This window comes from Callithrix jacchus, chromosome 7, assembly GCF_049354715.1.
Source record: "Callithrix jacchus isolate 240 chromosome 7, calJac240_pri, whole genome shotgun sequence".
In the NCBI taxonomy this organism is placed as follows: Eukaryota; Metazoa; Chordata; class Mammalia; order Primates; family Cebidae; genus Callithrix; species Callithrix jacchus.
In genome coordinates this window covers 151,908,919-151,932,016 of record NC_133508.1, presented here as the reverse complement: position 1 = coordinate 151,932,016, position 23,098 = coordinate 151,908,919, and the positions used below count along the sequence as shown (strand labels likewise).

General features: G+C 38.8%; 1 protein-coding gene across 15 annotated transcripts in view; it reads right to left on the bottom strand.

Moving 5' to 3' along the window:
* HIPK1 (homeodomain interacting protein kinase 1) overlaps positions 1-23,098 on the bottom strand; it is a 59,037-nt gene that overhangs the window by 22,324 nt on the left and 13,615 nt on the right. For all 15 annotated transcript variants that reach the window (XM_078332803.1, XM_078332804.1, XM_078332809.1 and 12 more), the window contains exons 2-5: positions 15,917-16,994; positions 3,342-3,465; positions 1,437-1,556; positions 560-646 (exon numbers count right to left, since the gene is read on the bottom strand). In XM_078332803.1, coding sequence (XP_078188929.1) covers positions 560-646; positions 1,437-1,556; positions 3,342-3,465; positions 15,917-16,994 — 1,409 coding nt within the window. The remainder of the gene's footprint in view (positions 1-559; positions 647-1,436; positions 1,557-3,341; positions 3,466-15,916; positions 16,995-23,098) is intronic.

The window sequence follows — 23,098 nt, the reverse complement described above, 5'->3', positions numbered from 1 at the left end:
CATGGGCACATGCCTATAATCCCAGCTACTTGGGAGGCTGAGGCAGGAGAATTGCTTGAACTCAGGAGGCAGAGGTTGCAGTGAGAGAAGATCATGCCACTGCACTCCAGCCTGGGCAACAGAGTGAGACTCTATCTCAAAAAAAAAAAAAAATTGGAACAAGTTAAGCAATAGTGATTGTTACTACCTAAATATAGAAGTTTCTATTGTTGAAAAGATTAAATGACATAAGTATAAACTGTTCAGATTTTGTAATATAAAATGGCTCATAAGTATTTAACAGAGAAAATGGGACAAGAAACTTTCATAAGTAATCTTTTAAAAACACTGCTATGTTACAAGACCAGTTAAGTAAAGCAAGAGAGAAATATATGATTCCAAAAATATACTCTGTTAGGATTTAAATGTTTCTTTAAATACATGGCAGATTAGCACATTTTTTATAAAAACAAAAATACTAGAAAAATAACATTAAATTTGTCTTTAGCATAAACAAAGAAGCATGTCTCTGATTGAAAAATCCATTAAATGTCTGACTTTCTGAAACTTCTATACTCACCTGAGCCATATCATCTAAGCAATTAAAAATGTACTTCCGAGCTTCTTTTGATTTTATTCCAGTCTCCAGTTCATGTTCTTCAGGTGTCTATAAAATAAAGATTTTTTTAAAAATTCCATCTGTATGTTATTTTCACATTTTATCCAAAATTAAAGCCAGAATACAAGAGACAAATGTCATCACCTTGCCAACCATAGATGGTACCCATGAAAGTAATTCACAACCACAAAATCTTCCAGTGGAGAGATGTGACCTTGATATAGCCACCCTTTCAACAGTGATAAAATAAACATGCAAGCAATGTTATAGCATAGTGCCTGAAAAATGTCAGGTAAAAAGGAACATTACCATTGACCTCTTAAAGCTACTTTGAAATGAACGGCTATCTCCAATGCTAACTGTTCAACAGGCTCAGAGGCACAGTCATGGGGTAAGTCAAATTACTCAGATATTTCTGAAGCTGAGAGTAAGCTCCGAAGCAAAAATCAGACATTTGTTTCAAGAAAAAATAGAGAATGGCCTGAATGTGGGCAGTTAAAAATTTCATGATTTTTATCATATATTGAGAATTCTCTAAAAATCAGTCTTTACTAAATACGTCTAGTTCTTCTATCACTTAATGGTGAGCACTACTCTCCAAACTTCCTATCAGCTGCAGATTGAACATACACAAAATAACCTCAACTAACTGAACTAGCACTTAATGTTTTGTTTTCAAATGGATAAGGCCAAACAGGTACGATGAATAATTTTTCACAATGTTTCCCCCTCTCCTTTCCCTGTTCTACCTGAAGAATTTAATAACTAAACTTTGAATTCAAAATTGGGGGGTGAGGGGTAGAGTACAGGAATGGGAAGCATAACAGGGAAGACAGACCTTAAGCCTCCACAGTGGGTACCCCAAATTGGGATCTCTGTTGAAAAACCTTGTTGTTTTTGTTCCGGCACTGAGAAGATATTCAGCTGGCAAGCCTTGTGTTTGTGAAATATAACGAATCTGAAACATCAAAACCATCAAATATCAATCTGGAGTGAAAAGGGAAATTATTAAAGACTTTTACAATAAAACATTATTAACTTTAGCCAAAGGAAGAAATCAATTCTTCAATCAATACAACTGAAATTTCTCTGTACATACCTATATATACTAACCCATCCACAGCTACCGTATCTATTATTTACAAGGAAACCCAGTTTTAACAATTTTGGCTATAATCTTTTTTGCTTTTCCTGTTGACTTCCAATACTTCAAATCTATGGAATCTACTACAACTCAGATGATTTCCTGTTAAAATCCTATTAACTGGAAACCAAAATACCATTCAGATGTTTACAATGTCTGAATGGTATTTTGGTTTCCAGTTAATAGGATTTAAAGTATATTTACGGACATGTAAAGATATTTGACAATAAAGGCCAGGCATGGTGGCTCACACCTGTAATCCTAGCACTTTGGGAGGTCAAGGCGGGAAGATACATTGAGCCTGGGAGTTTAAGACCAGCCTAGGCTGATACAACAGTATCTCTCTCTCTGCTAAAAATGAAAAAATTAGCCAGGCAAGGTGGCATGCACCTGTACTGGGAGGCTGAGGTAGGAGGATGGCTTAAGCCCAGGAGCTGGAGGCTACAGTAAGCTATGAACACATACCTACACTCCAGCCTGGGTGAGTAAGCAAGATTCTGTCTCTAAAAGAATAAAAATTAAAAACATAAAAAAACCTTGTGTACTTACTGTGTACCAGATACAGCGTTAGGAGCTAAGGATACTGGTGATATGAAACAATCTCGACCCTCACGGAGCTTACATCATAGAGGGTAGAAACATTTTTTTTTAAAATAACAAGAAGGCCAGGCACAGTGGCTCATGCCTGTAATTCCAGCACTTTGGGAGGCCAAGGCAGGCAGATCACCTGAAGTCAGGAGTTTGAGACCACCCTGGTTAACACAGTAAAACCCCATCTCTACTAAAAATACAAAACTTAGCCGGGCCTGGTGGCGGGCATCTGAATCCCAGCTACTCAGGAGGCCAACATAGGAGAATCACTTGAACCTAGGAGATGGAGGTTGCAGTGAGCCAAGATCATGCCACTGCACTACAGCCTGGCCAAGAGTGAGACTCCATTTCAAAAAAAATAAAAATAAATAAATAAATAACAAAAAATAAAAAATAAGAAATGAGAATTCATAATTAACTTTCATGGTAAAACATTCTCTCTTCATGGACCAATTCCTTAGAAAATTATAGCATATCTTCTAAATTTTGTTTATTTTGAGATACAGATCACATATTACTACAACTCAGGTGATTTCCTTTCTAACTCTTAGAGACCCAAATATGTCACAGCTTCTGGGACCTAAAGTGTTTCAGTCTGAAGAGAGAACTTCAGTGTATCATGTGTAAAAGGAAATTACAATAGCTCTCTGTGAGTAGAAGTTCACCTTTTAAAATTCCAGTTCCTCATCCTTACTCTACTTTCCTAATTCACAAAGTACATTAGTTAATGAAAGTTAAGTTTCTAATAAATCATTACAGATCTAGCAAAGTATAACCTTAAGTCATATAAAATAAAATTCTTTTTTATTATAGAATTGCAAACATACTTTAGCCTGAGAAGCAAGAAGAGAAAATTCTACTATTCTTTAAAAAGTTCTTGAGTAGTAATTGGACTACCCTTTCTCTAGCATCTAAACACTACACTAGTACTTAGTACTTCTCTTTCTCTAGAATCTATTTCACAAGTAACTACTTGCATTCTATTTCCATCCAAATAAACACTTTTACCTGATCATATTCTGAAGCACCAGGATAAAGAGGCCATCCCAGGAACAGCTCAGCTATCACACAGCCCAGTGACCACATATCAATAGCTTCACAAAATGGTAACCCAAGAATAATTTCAGGAGCTCTAGCAAAAACAAAAAATATCTGATTAAAAAAAATAAACATTATGAATTGTGTTCGTAGCCGCCGCCACTGCCGTGCCACCACGCCACTGTCACTCTCCAATGCCAGTGCTGCCTCTCGCTTGCCGAGCTCCAGCTGAAGGAGAAGGAGGGTAAGTAAGGAGGTCTCTATACCATGGCTCATACAAAGCAGAATGCCTGCAAATCTACCAGTGGTAAAGCACCCAGGAAGCAACTGGCTACAAAAGCTGCTCACAAGAGTGCGCCCTCTACTGGAGGGGTGAAGGAACCTCATCGTTACAGGCATGGTACTGTGGCACTCCGTGAAATTAGACGTTATCAGACGTCCACTGAACTTCCGATTCGCAAATCTTCCTTCCAGCGTCTGGTGCGAGAAATTGCTCAGGACTTTAAAACAGAGCTAGGCTTCCATAGCTCAGCTATCGGTGCTTTGCAGGAGGCAAGTGAGGCCTATCTGGTTGGCCTTTTTGAAGACACCAACCTTCGTGCTATCCATGCCAAACAATTATGCCAAGACATCCAGCTAGCATGCCGCATATATGGAGAGCATGCTTAAGAATCCGCTATAATGGGAAACATTTCATTCTCAATAAAAAAAAAAAAAAAAAAAAACACCTTTTTTTCCTGTTATTGGTAGTTCTGAATGTTAGATAATTTTTTTCCATGGGGTCAAAAGGTACCTAAATATATGTTTGCGAGTGGAAAAATAGGGGACAGAAATCAAGTATTGGCACTTTTTCCATTTTCATTTGTTTGTGTGTGAATTTTTAATATAAATGCGGAGACATAAAGCATTAATGCAAGTTAAAATGTTTCAGTGAACAAATTTCAGCGGTTCAACTTTATAATAATTATAAATAAACCTGTTAAATTTTAAAAGTATAAATAAATAAAAATAAACATTATTTGGGAAAATTCAGTACATGGCTAAGTCCTATTTTAGTATTAGCTAAAGGAACATTTATTCAATGAAATGGAAAAGTCTTTGGTATACAATCCATCATCTGAAACTCGGGGCCAGATGTCTTTTGGAATTCAGAATATTTTGAATCTCAGAAAGGTAATACAGAGCATAAAGTATATATTACATAATAATCCTAGTGGAGTTCAGGGCAGTGCCCTATTATCAAACATGTTAATATTTCTGCAACAAAACATAGAGCAGTCATACTAATTTGGCTAAAGACTTCAAATAGCCTTATAATGGTTCAAGTCAGGTCTTGCCAATTAAATGAATTTATACCAAACTTAAAGAAAAATTTTCATTATGAGAGTTTCTTGAATTTTGCAATCACAGATAAGGGAGAATAGATAGTTTTCTTTTTATTTCTGGCACCTTTACAATCATTTTTTAAAAAATCAATTAAAAGGCCTGGTTGGCTGGGCACACTGGCTCATGCCTGGAATCCTAGCACTTCGGGAAGTCCATGTGAGAAGATCATCTGAGGTCAGGAGTTCAAGACCAGCCTGGCCAACATGGTGAAACCCCAAATCTACTAGAAATGTAAAAATAGCTGGGCATCATGGTGGGCGCCTGTAATCTCAGCTACTTGGGAGGTGAGACAAAATAATCGCTTGAACCCAGGAGGTAGAGGTTGCAATGAGCTGAAATCATACCACTACACTCCAGCCTGGGCAACAGAGCAAGACTTCGCCTAAAAAAAAGGCCTGGTCAATAAATACCCCTTCATGACAGAAAAAAATAAAAACTGCTTCCTGAAGAGGCATGGTGTTGACAGTACATTCTCTAGAGCCAGGCTCTCAGGGTTTGAATCCTAGCTCCATCATTTAATAGCTGTAGGTATATTACTTGAACTCTTTGTACCTCAGGTTTCATATCTATAAAATGGAGACAGTAAGAGTTCCCACCACATAGAGTTATGAAGTTTAAATAAATATGTGAAAGCGTTTTGACCAGTACATGGCACATGGTAAATGCTAGTTAAGTGTTAGATATAATAACATTATTATATTACCATTATTTTAAAACTTTGAACACTCAATGTGATTTTTAGAAATATTCATTTTCATTAATACTCCAAGTGAGAAACATAACCCTGGGGAACCTTAAAGAGATGACTAAGGTAATCCATAAACTCAGACCTTTATATATACGAACACATCTAAAACAGAATTATTATCTCCATTATAGAAGAAGAAACTGACAAAAAGAAAGATTTAAGTTAATGGCCTAAAGTCACAGATAAGTGGCAGAGCTAGGATTTGAATTCCTGCTGTCTGGCTCCAGAGTTGAGTATATTACATATTATACTGTTTCTCAATAAGTAAAAGTACATACTCATCTATATAAATCTATATTTGACATGGTGGAATATAAGGGCATTTGTCTAATTGTGACTACTTAAGCAATAAGTGGGTTCAAAAAGAAAATGATAATAGATATAACACTAATAATAAATGACACAAAAATATCACCTACTATGTGCCATGCACTGTTCTAAGTTCTTTATAAATGTTGAGTCACTTAACCCTTACAAGAATCCTATCAAAGAATTAGTATATGCCATCAATTCTAAGAACCTCTGAAATTAAGAAGGTTCTTACAAATGATGGTATATTTCAGTTTAATGACAGTGCTTTGGGAGGCCGACATAGGTGGATCACCTGAAGTCAATTCTAAAATGAAAAGCAATAAAATTTTTAAGTGGTACATAAATACTGTTGTATCTTATAATCAATGGCATCTTGGATTCTATGTAATAAAAGTATTATCTCCATTTTCAGATGAGGAAACTGGGCACGAAGAGGTTAAGTAACTTGCTCAAGGCTACACAACTACTAAAGGATGGTGCCCTTGGCCTGCACAGTGGCTCCCACCTGTAAACCCAGTATTTGGGGAGGCCAAGGCAGGTAGATCAATTGAGGTCAGAGGTTCCAGACCATCCTGATCAACATGATGAAACTGTCTCTACTAAAAATACAAAAATTAGCCAGGCATGATGGCTACTCAGGAGGCTGAGACAGAAGAATCACTTAAACTTGGGAGGCATAAGTTGCAGTGAGCTGAGAACCATGCCACTGGACAACAGAGCAAGACTCCATCTCAAAAAAAAAAAAAAAAAAAAGAGGGTCAGAGGCGTGGTGGCTCCCATCTGTAATCTTAGCACTTTGGGAGGCCAAGGTAGGAGGACCACATGGTCAAGAGTTAAGAGAGCAGCCTTGCCAAATGGTGAAATGCCATCTCTACTAAAAATACAAAAATTAGCCGGGCATGGTGGTGCGTGCCTATATTCCCAGCTACTCAGGAGACTGAGGCAGGAAAATCACTTGAACCCAGGAGGTGAAGGTTGCAGTGAGCCAAGACTGCACCTCTGCACTCCAGCCTAGATGACAGAGCGAGATTTCGTCTCAAAAAAAAAAAAAGCAGAGGGTGTGGGGAGATTGGGAAGGGAAAACATTAGGAGAAATACCTAATGTAGGTGACGGGGGGGATGGAGGCAGCAAACCACCATGGCATGTGTATACATATATGACAATCCTGCAAGATCTGCGCATGCACCCCAGAACTTAAAGTATAATAATAATACTTTTACAAAAAAGGATGGTACCCAAGCTATTTGGATCCAAGATCTCTCTGCTCTCAGGCACCTGATCATCTTCTCCAAATAGTTTCCTTTCCTTCTTATAATCCATGGAATTACAATCTATGAGGACACTCTAGATACAGATCCAGATCCAGATTCTTCACGTAACAGGAGTTAAATGGAAAACAGATCTCTCTCCATGAAGAACCATCTAACTGGCCATGTTTCCACACAGAATACCTAGGTTTCTCAAATTTTCAAGTGATATGTGCTTATTGTTGCTTTGTGTACATGTGCAGAGGGCTGAAGGAAGACAAGGATTAAGCAGGGAAAATTTAAAGTAATTTCTCTAAATAACAATATTCCTCTCCAACTAAACAAACTAGGCATAGAAAGAAAAAAAATCCTCCCCAAGTATTTATACATAAATAGTAGTCCTTAGAAAACAGTACATCTGGGGACTCCACAGGGCCTGAAAGCTTCTCTGATCCTTAAACAGAAATAGCAGTCCGCCCAGGCTTCTTCAGGCTTACACTTGTATGGGTAGAACCACCAACATCATCAGTTTTTGTAGTATTTGATTTGAACTGTAGTTTTGTTTATCAAAGAAATAACCCTCAAAAGTGTTATTCCTGTTGTAAGTGGCTAGAGGCACGTATTACTAATGGAATTTCAGAGTTCAACGAAATCCCAACCATAATGGCATGTTTTTAACACTGTACAATTTGACAGGCACATTAATAAACTAGTAAGAGTACCCAGAAACAACATAAAAGCTTTTCTAAAATTGAAAAGGAACAAAATTTGCTACTCCTTGTGAGAGGAATCATTAATTTCCAAGTTCATGACAGCGCCAAAAATAGCTGGCAGGGGGAGCACAACTGGCTATGCGCCAAAATAAAATCTGGGTTTAGAACATTCTGAAGCATCAATTGGAGGGCAGCATATTGACTCTGCCATTCCTACTACACTAGAAAGACATTTTAAAGTCCAAAAGGTAGGTCAGAGAGAATGGTCAGAGAGAATGGCCAGACCACTCAATAACTTCCTTTTTAAAAGGAAGCAATAATAGGCCAGGTGCCGTGACTCACACTGTAATCCTAGCACTTTGGGAGGCCGAGGTGGGTGGATCACCTGAGGTCAAGAGTTTGAGATCAGCCTGGCCATCATGGTGAAACCCCGTCTCTATAAAAATACAAAAATTAGCTGGACATGGTGGCAGGCACCTGTAATCCCAGCTATTCCAGAGGCTGAGGCAGAACAATCACTTGAACCGGGAGGATGGGGGGCCGGCGAGGAATGGAGGTTACAGTCAGCCGAGATTATGCTGGGCACAAATCAGAACTCCGGCCTGGCATAAAGCAAAACTCCGTCTTGGGAGGGAAAAAACGGGTAGCAATAATATATGATAACTGCTAGAGCTTAAAGTTTCTGGGAAATTAAGGAAAATATCACTTCCACAGCCCCCAGTCTCATTTTTTAAAAACAAATAAACTGAAGATTAGCTGAAAGTTTTTTCATTTGGTCTCACCCTGCTTTTGGAGTGACAAAAGCAGCTAAGGATTTCCAGCAAAAGCTCAGTCAAAACAGCAACTCTGCCATATCTACCTTATGAAAAGGCAAATGGCAAAAGGAAAGCCATTTTAAAAAATAATAGTAATAAGGCCAGAAACGGTGGTTCACAACTATAATCCCAGCACTTTGGGAAGCCAAGGTAGGAGGATCACTTGAGCAGGAGTTTGAGACTAGCTTGGGCAAAACGGCAAGACACAATCTCTACAAAAAAAATTTTTTTAATTAGCCAGGGGTTGTAGTGCATGCCTACCTATAGCCTAGCTACTCAGAAAGCCGAGGTGGGAGGATCACCTGAGCCCAGGTGGTCAAGGCTGCACTGAGCCATGATTGTGCCACTGCATTCCAGCCTGAGAATCTGTCTCAAAATCAAACAAAAAAACAAGAAGGCTGCTTACTCCATTGAGAGCTTTTTATTATTTGGGCCTATAAATGTTAGACTTACCCAAACTCTAGAAAGCAAAAAGACAAGTTAATTATTTTCTACTTTACGGAACAGTAAGGCATCATTAGAGCAGGTTCATTTCTAAGGACTGAATGTTTTAAGCTATGAATGCAGATTATAATTACTAGAATTACATTTTCATTCTATCTTTCCTCTTGGCCTCATTATTTCTTAATCTTTCAATATAAACTTTATAGACACCAAAACTCTGGTTCTACCTCATTTGTATAATAAGGAAATGGAGTTAGATAATCACTCTTCTAGGTCCCTTTCCAGTTGTAACATTCTAACAACTGGGCAGTAAAAGCAATTTATCTACAGAAGCACAGGAAAGTAAAAGAAACTGTTTAAAACCGGCAGTATGCACGTCAGTAGGAAAATAGCATTAATTATGCTTTGAACATGGCAAGTCTCCTCTTTGAAGACATATCCCATCCTTCAAAAACAAATACTAAACAGGCTCTGGTTATTAAAGCCAAGTGACAGAAACAGCAATCCCTGCCTTGTGATTCCCCAGCTTCCAATTTCTTTAAATTGAAAAATTCCTCTAACCAACACTGTTGAGGTTAATTTCCCTGGTACCCAGAGCAGGCTAAGGTTAGGATCACTTAACACAAATCACTCTGATTATTCTTGTTTCTTTCTTCCTATCTCAGAGACATCAAACCTACTTACCAGATTAGAGGTGTTACATAAAACCTAACTTCCTGAATCAGTGGCTTCGGTGAAACTATAGTTTGACTGTCAGAGGAAATTAGATTATTTGTCTAGGATAAATGAAAGATATGTTTTTCTCCTCTAAACCTTTTCCTTCCATAAATAACAAAGTGATTCAGCTTGAAATAAAGGCTGGCTAGTTTGTTCAATAGGGAAAAACACTGAGCTTGTAAGCATGGTAAACCTTTGTCGCTAAAACTCAGGCCCCAAAGACAGGAGCTTTGTGGAGTCTGTGTACATTTACAGTGAGCCAGACAATAAAGTATATTATTTCCAATGCCTCAGTCATTTAGCCATGCCCAGGGCCAATGGAGACAGCAGGGTGGCAAATTTATGTGAACTGATAATACTTTGGCACGTTATCAGCAAGACAAAGCAATGTAAATTAAAAAGGAGAGGTAGAGGGCTAGCTTTGGAGTCAGAATGCTTCACCAGCCAAAAGAATGTCACAGAGGGCTTTTCCAAAGACAGAAGGGTAAGGACTTAATGGACTCTAATATGGCAACAAAGCAACATGAAAGAAGCTTAAGAGGACCACTTCGGATAAAACTAGTGATAAAGAAGGAATGCCTGAGCTGCTATTCCATCTGCCTTAGGCTCATTACCAAGTATTACTGTGACACAACAGAACATTCATGTTCAATCCTAAACACAGTCAAGTCCTGGATACTGAACTTAAGTATACAGAGTAATTACTCAGTAATACATAGAATGAACTCCTGTTTTTAAGAGGCAAACTTGGCTCCACTTAAAATTATAGTCAACAACTATAATGCAGTGAATTTAAAGAAAGCTTTGTCGAAGGATAACTTTGTAGATTTGAAAATTTTAGTTTCTATAAAAACAAAACCAAGATGAATCAATTGACAGCTTAAATTAAAAGGATAACAAAAGAATACAAAGATCAGCAACCTAACACTGAAAATTAATCAATGAATTACACATTAGAGAAAACTAAGGAGTCAAGTAATTCTTTCTATTTTGTGTTAACATGCCCCATTTATAACAAAGCCAAATGATTTTTAGCTCCTATTGCTCTCCCTTTTTCAAGTTAAAACCCGCTCTGTTACCACAAGAGAATGCACTTCATCTTTGACAGGGCAAACAAATAGTTACAGAACACCTGCAGGCACAGTCAATACAGAAAGGAAGAGCTCATCAGCTCTCCTCCTTCAGCTGTGGTCTACCTAGTCCCTCAAAATGGTATGCTGCCCTCAACTCTTCAGTACACATGTAGAGTATGCTACATATGTATGTGGGTGTGGCTGGTGGTGAGACTGCTCAAAGGAGAGTATTAAAAAGCAAATGTAGTTGGAACCTAAATCTCTCAAGGCATAAATACATGGAGATGAGATTCTTAAAATTAGCCAAGGTTGCCTAGGGCAGCATAAAACCAGAAAACAAAGGTACTAAGAGTTTCTTTACCTCACCTCAAATAAAAAATATTGGTTTTCTAAAACTGTAAAAACATATTAAAAAATAGGGATGGGCTGGGCACGGTGGCTCATGCCTGTAATCCCAGCACGTTGAGAGGCCAAGGCAGGCGGATCACCTGAGGTGGAGAGTTTGAGACCAGCCTGACCAAAGAGGAGGAATCCCATCTCTACTAAAAATACAAAAAATTAGCCGGGCATGGTGGCGCATGCCTGTAATCCCAGCTACAAGGGAGGCTGAGGCAGGAGAATCACTTGAACACGGGAAGCAGAGGTTGTGGTGAGCCAAGATCACACAATTGTACTCTAGCCTGGGCAACAAGAGCAAAACTCCATCTCAGAAAAAAAAAAAAGGAAGAAGGATGTACTGACTTAATATTAAGGTGTCAATACTAGCCAAAGCGATCTACAGATTCAATCCTATCCCTAATAAAAAGCAACTACGGTTTTTGTATAAAACAGAAAAATTCATCCTAAAATATATATGGACTCTCAAAGACCCCAAATAGCCAAAATATTCTTGAAAAAGAACAAAGTTGGAGGTCTCACACTTCCTAATTTCAAACTTACTACAAAGCTACAGTAATCAAAATAATGAAATAACGTGGAGGCCGAGCATGGTGGCTCACACCTGCAATCCCAGCACTTTGGGAGGCCGAGGCAGGCAGATCACCTGAGATCAGAGTTCAGGACCAGCCTGACCAACATGGAGAAACCCCATCTCTACTAAAACAATTAGCCAGGCGTGGTGGTGTATACCTCTAATCCCAGCTACCCAGAGGCTGAAGCAGGAAAATCCTTTGAACCTAGGAGGCAGAGGTTGCGGTGAGCCAAGATCACACCATTGCACTTCAGCCTGGGCAACAAGAGCAAAACCCTGTCTCAAAAAAAAAAAACAGTGTGGTACTGGCATAAAGACAGACATATACAGATTAATGGAATGGAGAGCCCAAAATTGAAAAAGGTATAACAATAGAAGTTAAGAATTATTTGTATATATGTTCAAATGATTCCAACAAGGGTGCCAAAACCACCGAATGCAGAAAGGACAGTCTTTTCAGCAAATGGTGTTTGAAGAACTGAATAGTCACGTGCCAAAGAATTACATTAGCTTTGTACCTCAGACCATAGACAAAAATCAACAAAGAATGAAAGACTGAAATATAAGAGCTGAAACTATAAAACTCTTAGAAGAAAACTAAGAAAACTCTTAGGGAAAATCTGTACGACTTTGATTTAACAATGACTTCTTGGATATTTCACCAAAAGCACAAGCAACAAAAGAAAAAGTAGAAAAATTGCATTTCACCAAAGTTAAAAACTTTTCCATGTTAAACGCTATCAACAGGTAAAAAGGCAACCCAAGGAAAGGATGAAAATTTAGTATATAGAGTATACAACTCAACAACAAAAAGCCCAATTCAAGAAATGAGGAGAGGACTTAAATAGACATTTCTCCAAAGAAGACCTACAGATGTCAAACACATAAAAAAAAAAAAAAAAATGCCGAGCTGAGCATTGTGGCTCATGTCTGCAATCCCAACACTTTGGGTTGCTGAGGCGGGTGAATCAGTTGAACCCATGAGTTTGAGACCCGTCTGGGCAACACCATGAAACCCCATTCTCTACTAAAAATACAAAACACTAGCCAGGTGTGGGGGTGTGTGCCCATAGCACCAACTATCCAGAAGGCTAAGGTGGGAGGATGGCTTGAGCCTGAGGGGTCAAGGATGCAGTAAACCATGATCACACCAATGCACCCCAACCTGGGTGAAAAAGTGAGGCTCTGTCTCAAAACAAAACAAAATAAAACAAATGCTCAACATAATTAATCATTAGGACAATATAAATCAAAACCACAATGAGATACCAGTTCACGCCCATAAGAATGGCGATTATTGGCCAGGCGTAGTGGCTCACACCTGTAATCACAGCACTTTGGGAAGCTGAGGTGGGCAGATTACCTAAAGTCAGGAGTTCCAGACCAGCCTGCCCAACATGTTGAAATCCGTCTCTACTAAAGAGGTGGGTGCCTGTAATCCCAGCTACTCGGGAGGCAGGAGAATCACTTAAACCTGGGAGGCAGAGGTTGCACTGAGGCGAGGTCACACCACTGCACTCCAACCTGGGCAACAAGAGTGAAACTCCATTTAAAAAAAAAAAAACAGCTATTTTTTAAAAACCAAAACAAGGCCACGACTGGTAGTTCATGCCTGTAATCCCAGAACTTTGGGAGACTGAAGCAGGAGGATCACTTGAGGCCAGTTGCTTGAGACCAGTTCGGGCTACGACGAGACCCTCAAAACCCCATCTCCACAAAAAATAAAATAGTAATTAGCCAGGTATGGTGGTGTGCGACTACAGTCCTAGCTACTTGGGAAGCTTAGGTGGGAGGACTGCTAAAGCCCAGCAGTTGGAGGCTAACAGTGAACTATGATCATGCCACTGCAGTCCAGCATGAGCAACAGAGGGAGACCCTACCTCTGCAAAAATAAACAATTTTTTTTAATTAAAAAAAATAACAAATAGCTGGGCATTTTGTCTATACAATTTTGTCTATATCATAACCAAGCTCACGCTGTAATCCAAGCACTTTGGAGGCCAAGGCAGACGGATCACCTGAGGTTGGGAGTTCAAGACCAGCCTGACCAACATGGTGACACTCAGTTTTTAAATAAATAAATAAATAACAAATATTAGAGAAAACGTGGAGAAATTTGGAAGTTCATCCACCGCTGGTGGGAATGTAAAATAGTGTAGCCTCTGTGGAAAAGTTTGGTAGTTCTGCAACAAGTTAAACATAGAATTATCATGTGACCCAGCAATTCCACTCCTAGCTATCTACCTAAAAGAACTGAAAATAGGGACTAAGATACTTGTACACCAATGTTCATAGCAGCATTATTCACAACAGCCAAAAGGTAGTAACAACCCAAGTATCTAACAACAGGTGAATGGATAAACAAAATGTGGTACGTACAAACAATTGAATAGTATTCAGCCATAAAAGGAATGAAGTTCTGAAACATGCTACAGGATGGATTAGCCTCAAAAACATTATGCTAAGTGAAATAAACTAGACACGAAAAGACAAATATTGTATGATTCCACTTACATGCACTATCTAGAACAGGCAAATTCATTGAGACAAAGTCAAATTGAGATTTCCAGTGGTAGGAAGAAGGGACAATGGAGAGTTATTGCTTAATGGTTAGAATTTCTGTTTTGGTTGACGAAAATATTTGGAAATAGATAGTGGTGATGGTTACACAACATTGTGAATATACTCAACAGACAGCAGTGATGGTTACACAACACTGTGAATGTACTTAACACACTGAGTGGTACCAAATGGTTAAAATGGTAAACTTCCTATTATCAAGGTCTTACCACAATGTTTTTAAAAAAGGAAACATGTAGATGACATATTTTCTGAGTCCTTGTATGGGTTAAAACATCCTCGCATTATTTTCACACATACTATAAAATTCTTAATTCAGAATTTCTATTTCCTCAAATTTCATTACTGGCTGTAGCATGTTGGACATAGCTCCTTATAAACATATTCTGTAGGTTATCTATGTGCTTATTATTTCACTTCTTGATTGGATGCTTACGTGATTTGTATTTAATGTATGGCCATTAAAACTAAATATCAGATTCCTTAAAATTAATAACTAGATAAGTAAGTAAATAGGTGCTGACAAAAGCATATTTTAAAAGCCTTGGTTATGATGTAGACAAAATTGTATATATCAGCATTTAAATACTGTCCCAATAATTATTATATATTAAAACGGAAGCTACATTAGAAGTATCAACCTAGAAATATGTATCATTAAAGTATAAGGTACTTGGGTCAACGCCATTCAAGGATAACCAAATAAGTTCAAAGTATTTAGAGAATGTTAAAACAGGAAGAAACTGTAGCAATCATCTAATCCAATTTATGCTACTATAGAAGAAAATGTAAAAGAATAAAATGTTACTAGAGTTAAATCTGGAGTTATTCCCAAGTTATTTTACCTGACAAGATAAGAGCTTGGAAAAAACAGCGGCATATGCTCATATTCATTATAAATAAGTAAATATATTTGTATATTTCAAGACTCTTTAAAATGGGAAAATGGCCAGGCATGGTGGCTCATGCCTGTAATCACTTTGGAAGGCCAAGGCATGAGGACCACCTGAGGTTAGGAGTTTGAGACCAGCCTGGTCAACATGGTGAAACCTCATCTCTATTAAAAACAAAAAAATTCACCAGGCATGGTGGCGGGCACCTGTAGTCCCAGCTACTCAGGAGGCTGCGGCAGAAGAATCACTTGAACCCAGGATACAGAGGCTGCAGTGAGCCAAGATCACACCACTGCACTCCACCCTGGGTGGCAAGTAAAACTGCATCTTGAAAAATAAATAAACAAACAAATAAGGAAAATGAGGTATAATGGTACTAAAGAAAGAACCAGGTGCTAGTATAATTCAACTAGTAACAACCTTCAGAATCAGATTGAGATAATTTTTCCAGTGCTAGACAAATTTTCAGAAATAAGAAAATGTCATATATCAGAATGCCACACACATAGACTGAGCTAAAACATATCCTAGTTCGACCTCAGAATCTATAAACAAATTCATTACTATAGGTAGTCTATGGGGTATATGTTAAATATAAGGACAGAACTCTAGCCTAAGATATGCTTTTTCAGCATTTCTCACTTGCCTGTAGTAACGTGACTGTAAGTAGGTTGAGCACACAGCTTTGGAAACGTGACTAGCAGAACCAAAGTCAATGACCTTCACTCGGTAGGGTTGGCGAACTGGATCAACCAGCATGATGTTTTCAGGCTTAAGGTCAGCGTGAATCAGACCAAGACTCTTGAGCTTCATCAAGGCTGTGGCCACTTGCTGCAAGATTGGTCTAATGTACTTGAGTGGCAGTGGGCTAAATTTGTTTTGCTTTAGAAAATCATATAAGTTCTGCTCCAGCATCTCAAAAACAAGGCAGGTGTGATTCTTATGCTGAAAGCACTCATATGAACGGACAAAATTATATTCGTCAGCATTTTCACTGCTTAGGCGGGAAAGGATGCTCACTTCAATCTGTCCTTGTCTGGCATAGGAGGGGTGGTTCTTCAAGATTTTAATAGCCACAATTTCCTTGGTGCTCCTCTTCCAGCACTTAGCGACCTGTCCAAATGTCCCCCGGCCTAGGAACTCCAAGACTTCATAGCTATTGGTCATAGAGCAAAGGATCTCATGTTGGACCAGCTGGTAATCCCCTTCTCCGCTGGAACTGCTACTCTTTGTGGTCACAGTGGTGGTCGTGGCAGCAGCACCCACCACAGTCCTGTTTTGCAGCATGAGAGGGGGATGTTCTTCTATGATCTGCACACTACCGTTGCTGTCAACTTCCTCACTTTTTCGTTTCAATCCACATTTTTGATATGGCTCAAGCAAAGAAACGTTGCTTCTGTGAGTCAGGGTCTGGCTGCTTTGGAAGGTTGATGTAGCAGCACTGCCCGAGCTATCAGCGGCTGTTACAACAATATGCTCCACTGCCGGAGCTGGGAGGAGGAGGCCCTGGTCGTAAGCAGGGATGCTGAAATTTGCTACCTGGTGAGAGGAGTTGGCTTGCCCTTGTGTGGATGGGAGGGTTTTGCTGTGGGTATAATATTTGTCGTTGCTACTCTGTCCTGAAACATCCCAGCCAGAGGGCTCTATTTTCAGTTTCTTCGCACTGCAGAAGGCACTCGACGACACTGATGGGGGCGAAAACACTTGCAACTGTGATGCCATACCTACATTTAGAGAAAAGAAGAATTAGACCACAAGAATAAGAGATACAAGGCTTAGATTTAAAACACACACACACACACACACATACACGCACACCTTTTACTTGATAAAAGAAACATGATGTTCTCCTCCTCTCAAAAACTAATTCAATCTTGACCTATATTCATAGAAACAGTGTACAGAATGTGCTAGACAATGTGAAGATTATCCACTCTGCTCAGGCCATACATAAAATGCATTCAGCTATCTACCACATTTCAAGAGAAAAAAGTAACCAGGATGGGCCAGGCACAGTGGCTCAAGCCTTTAATTCCAGCAATTTGGGAGGCCAAGGCAGGAGGATCTCCAGAGCTGAGGAGTTCAAAACCAGTCTGGGCAACATAGTGAGACCCTGTCTCTAAAAATACTAAAATTAAAAGAAAAGTAACCAGGATGATAAGAAAGCTAGAGTATCTTCTGAAGAACCCAGGGAAGTTATTCTTAGAAAAATATTTGGAAAGGAAGTAAGAACAGTCCAGCTTTCTGTCCCTGTATATCCCACAGACACCTCCAGCTCAGTAAGCCCAAAGATTAAACAGAAAGCTATTTTTCCAGAATAAAGTCCAAACATCTGACCTAGCATGCAAGCCATTTCACATTTATCTTCTCCATTTTCAACCATGTGACCCTCAGATGCCTTAGGGCTCCACAGTATCCCTCTTCCCTTGCTCTATACTTCCCCATTTTTAATAATTACTCCTCAAGATTAGTCATCTGTGAAAGACTAAAATCTCTATCTCTAACCCAGAATTCTCTTTTGAACTCCAAACCCTATATCCAAATGACTACTGAACACTGCAACTTGGTTATTTTACAAACATCTTATATTCAATACGTTCAGAATTAAACTTATGAGCCTCCACCCCACCTTCAGTTTCTATTTTAATTATAAGATGCCATCACTCATCCAATTCCTCAAGCCAGAAATCAGGGAGCTCCAAGTCTAGGCAGCACGGTAAAACCATCTCTAAAACAAACAAACAAACAAAAAAAACACAGAAAAAAAAATTAGCCAGGCATAGAGGCTCATGCCTGTAGTCCCAGCTATTCAGGAGGCAGAAGGGAGAGGATCTCCAGAGCCCAGAGATGGAGGCTGCAGTGAGCCGTGATGGCCCCACTGCATTCCAGCCAGGGTGAAAGAGTGATATCCTGCCTCCAAAAAAAAAAATCAGGGATGTCTGTTTCCTCATCTACACAATGGTGATAGCAATACCTACCTCATGGAGTTCTTCTAAGAATTAAACAATTTAATACATGTAAAGTGACAGTCTCTAGCACATATTTAATACTATCATCCTGACTCATTCCTGTTATTCCTCCACATCTAATCTCTATTTTATCCATTTCATCTCCTAAGTATATTTCAAATCAGTCATTTTTCCCTAACCCTATTGGCACCATTCTAGTTCAATCTGCCAGTAGCCTCCAAACTAATCTCCTTAATTGCACTCAATAGATCTTTGCTTTTAAACAATGCAAATCGGATAACTGCTCTCCCTTCTTAACCATCTTGCTTCCCCTTCTTGCAGGGTTTTTCACTGCTTTGGAGATAAAGTCCAATGTTCTCAACTTGGCTAAGCATGGTCACTCATGCCTGTAATTCCCCGTTTGGGAGGCCCAGGCAGGAGGATCACTTGAGGTCAGGAGTTTGAGATCGGTCTGGGAAGCATTAACAAAAAAAAAAAGAAAAATTAAGCCAGGCACAGTGGCTCAAGCTTATAATCCTGGCACTTTAAGAGGCCAAGGTGGAAGGAACACTTGAGCCTAGGAGTTCAAGACCAGCCAGGGCAACATAATGGAGACTGTATCTCTACAAAAAAAAAAAAAAGCCAAGTACAGTGACACATGCCTGTGGTCCCAGGTACTTAGGAGGCTGAAGCAGGAAAATCATCTGGATCTGGGACATTGAGACTACAGAGAGTTGTGTTCACTCCATTGCACTCTAGCGTAGGCAACAAAGCTAGACTCTGTCTCAAAAAAATCTACCTCAACCTGCCTTAAAATGCACTCCAAAATCTGCTTGCTGTGCTGCCTTTCAACACTCCATTTTGATCCCCACCATCACCGACTCTAGCCACATTGCCCTTCTTCCTTTAGTTCTTGGAAAGCCACTCACCTCTAGGCCCTCTAAATATGTTGAAGAGTTTCTGCTGGGAAAACTGCTCTCTGACACCTCTGCCACATACACAAACACTCCCCACGATCATTTCCACCGCACCCTGTTAACTTGAAATTATTTCTTTAATGCTACATTCCAACCTACAGTATAAGCTCCAGGGCATGTACCACCACCTCTGCCTTGTTCTTCTCATATCACCAAAGCCTACTAAAGACAATATATACATACTTAATATCTGTTGGATGAATTATTTGACCGCTGCCTACCAATCTCACATCTAGTAAATACAACTCCCTACCACTCATATTCAACTGCATTATTTTCAAATGCTTGGTCCTTAATTTTTTTTTAATGTCTTTCTTCCTTTTTATCTGAGTGGTCCTTGATTCATGGGGGAAGTCTCCACTTCAATCGTATAGTGTAATGTTACTAGTCATAAGAGAATAAACACACACAAGGAAGGAAACATGACAAAGGATGTTACAGAACATCAACAGGCAGTATGTACATTTCTTTGCACCTGAAGACAAGTAGAAACCACCTGCACTGGACTAGTCAGCTGGAAAGAACAAATCCTCTGCCTTCAATTTCTAAAATGCAGTTGAGATTTACTTTAAGAATGAGTTTCCATAATTTATATAAATTTTGAAGAGAAGAGAAAGTACAAATTAAAAGCTAAGGTCAGTACAATTTAATTGTGAGGCTGAATTTCCAAATCATCTTGTTCTACCTACTTTATTTTTTTATTTCTTTTTTTTTGTCTTTTTGTTTTTGTTTTTCTCCTACTTTACTTAAATACCAAATATAATAAAAGAAAAATCTGAAACCAAGTAGCTTCTTTACAAAATACACCTATTAAAATATATGTATAAGTATTTCTTATCATCATAAAATTAAAGCCATTAAGCCAACCTGTTGAACCAGAAAAGGAAGCAAACTTTCTAAATGTTTTCCATTAATAATGCTAATATTGTTCACCTGCTAATTTTAACGATCAAGAAACAAACTCAACTTTTATGTAACTAAAAGTATTTAGTGAAGAATCTAAATAGAAAATCTGCAGTTTGCAGCAACTGTCAAGGAATAGGGGGTCATAAAGTAATAATACTGAAAAGAATTCATGAAATACCAAATTTTTAACAACGTATTCATTTTGGGAGGCCAAGGTGAGATCACAAGGTCAGGAGTTTGAGACCAGCCTGACCAACATAGTGAAACTGTGTCTCTACTAAAAATACAAAAATTACTTGGGTATGGTGGCTTGCGCCTGTAATCCCAACTACTCAGGAAGCTGAAGCAGAAGAATCGCTTGAGGCCAGGAGGCAGGGTTTGCAGTGAGCCAAGATCGTACCACTGCACTCTGGCCTGGGTAACAGAGCGAGACTCTGTCTCAAAAAAAAAAGTATTCACAACTAGGTAATCTACAAAGTTCTGCATTTAGCAGAGTAACATTATTGCCGACTTTCTACCCAATAAACTTAATAAAAGATTACTTACGATTTCAGCTTGTCACATTGGGCACTGGAAAAAGCCTAAGTTCTAGGACATGTTTCAGAATGTTTTAATATTAAATGATTATAATTCTTATCCATAAAGACAAATTTAGTTCACCCAAAGGGAAAGGACAACTCAGAATTCTTTCACTGGTCTCCCCCACAACAAGGGTGTGATGTACGAATAGTCAGTCAGTATCAGACTACCATAGCTCTTAGAACATGGCTGAGACTCATTCTGACCTCAACTAACACAAGGTGAGAAGAAAATACAAAATGAAAATGGCGTAGATAAACCAACAGACTCTTATTTATATTCTACTCTGAAACTCAGCTAAAATAGTAATTCCTAGACACAGGATAAAGATACTATGTTCCATCAAAATTGCCTTTTCAAATGGGGAGGCGATTCTCTTCCTATGTGGAGAGCTTTCAAACAGCAACAACCACAAAAAAAAAAAAAACTATTAACATCTGTGGAAAACTTACTATATATCAGAATCTATAAGGCAAATTACAAATATTTTGAATTCAAATATTTTCAATTCAATATGAACAGCTACCCAATAAATACATTAAAAAGCTATTTCTTGACACACATGCAGCCAACCAGCATATGAAAACATGTTCAACATCACTAATCATTAGAGAAATGCAAATCAAAACCAAAATGACATACTATTTCACACCAGTCAGAATGGCTATTATTAAGAAGGCAAAAAATAACAGATGCTGGCAAGGTTGTGAAGAAAAGGGAACACTTACACTCCTGGTGGGAGTGTAAATTAATTCACCCATTGTGAAAAGCAGTGCGACAATTCCTTAAAGAATTTAAAATAGAATTACCATTAGATCCAGCAATCCCATCATTGGGTTACCCAAAGGAATATAAGTCATTCTACCATAAAGACACATACACATGTTCACTGCAGCACTATTCACAAAGACATGAAATCAATCTCAAGGCTCATAATGGTAGACTAGATAAAGAAAATGTGGTACATATACACCATGGAATACTATGCAATTATAAAAAAGAACAAGATCATGTCCTTTGCAGCAACAAGCAACTTGGATGAAGCTGGAGGGCCACTATCCTAAACTAACACAGGAACAGAAGCATGTTCTCACTTACAAGTGGGAGCTAAAGAACAAGAACATGTGGACACAAAGAGGCCAACAACAGACCCTGGGGCCTACATCAGGGTGAATGGTGGGAGGAGGGAGAGGATAAGGTATATGCTTATTACATAGGTGATGAAATAATCTGTACACCAAACCCCTGTGACACACTGTTTACCTATATAACAAACCTGCACATGTACATGTACCTCTCTGAACATAAAATTAAAAAAAAAAATTTTTTTTAAAAAAAGCTATTTTTTTTTCTGAGACAAGTTCTCACACTGTCATCGAGGCTGAAATGCAGTGGTGTGATCACTGCCCACTGTAACCTCGAACTCCTGAGCTCAAGCAATCCTCCACCTCAGCCATCCAAGTAGCTTGGACTACAGGCACACACCAGGATGCTTGGCTAATTTCTATAGACACATAGCACACTTGACTAATTTTTTTTTTTTTTTTTTCAGAGATGAGGTCTTACTATGTTGCCTAGACTGGTGTGAAACTCCTGGTCTAAAGCAATCCCCTCGCCTTAGCCTCCCACAATGTTCAGACTACAGGCATGAGCCACCGTACCTGGTATAAAAAGCTATTTCTGACTTCCTGAAAACACTGCACCTCTTGACTTCAGCAATGAATGAAGTCTTTACATTTCAAACCTGACTCTCCAAGGACTTAAGCATCTCAACATAATGACAAATTTGCCCCGTGCATTAATACCAAATTAGCAATGATGGGCAAAAAACCATTGGTACTTACTACTAAAAGATAATTGCTAGAATCCAAGGCTTTCAAACAGATTAATAACTTCCCCACTCCCTGGCATTGTCACACCCATTTAACATTGTTTACTGGGTGTTCCACACTATAAGCACTATAGGTAGATAATCTTATTAGGAGGAATCCAAGTACTACAACCCTGAATGAAACAGTTGGTTATGACAACCAAGGTAATCATTTTCCAATGATTTGTCCTTACCCCTCAGTAACCTTTTCCCAACACACATCAATAATAAATTCCTGTTGCTTTTGTTCAATGTCAGTCCTCTTGCGTCTTTCATACAATTTAACAGTTGGTTACCCAAATGACCTAAAAACTGTACTACATATTGATTTCTTGCTCTAGCACTTATCCTCAGATGACATGAACACAGAAGTACATATTTTCTATCACACACTCTGATACATATTTTTACAGATAAGAGTACCTCTTCTGTAAAAACACAGCAAGACAGTTCAGGAAGAAAATTCTTCCTGGCTGGATGCAGTGGTTCATGCCTGTAATCCCAGCACTTTGGGAGGCTGAGGTGGGCAAATCATCTGAGGTCAGGAG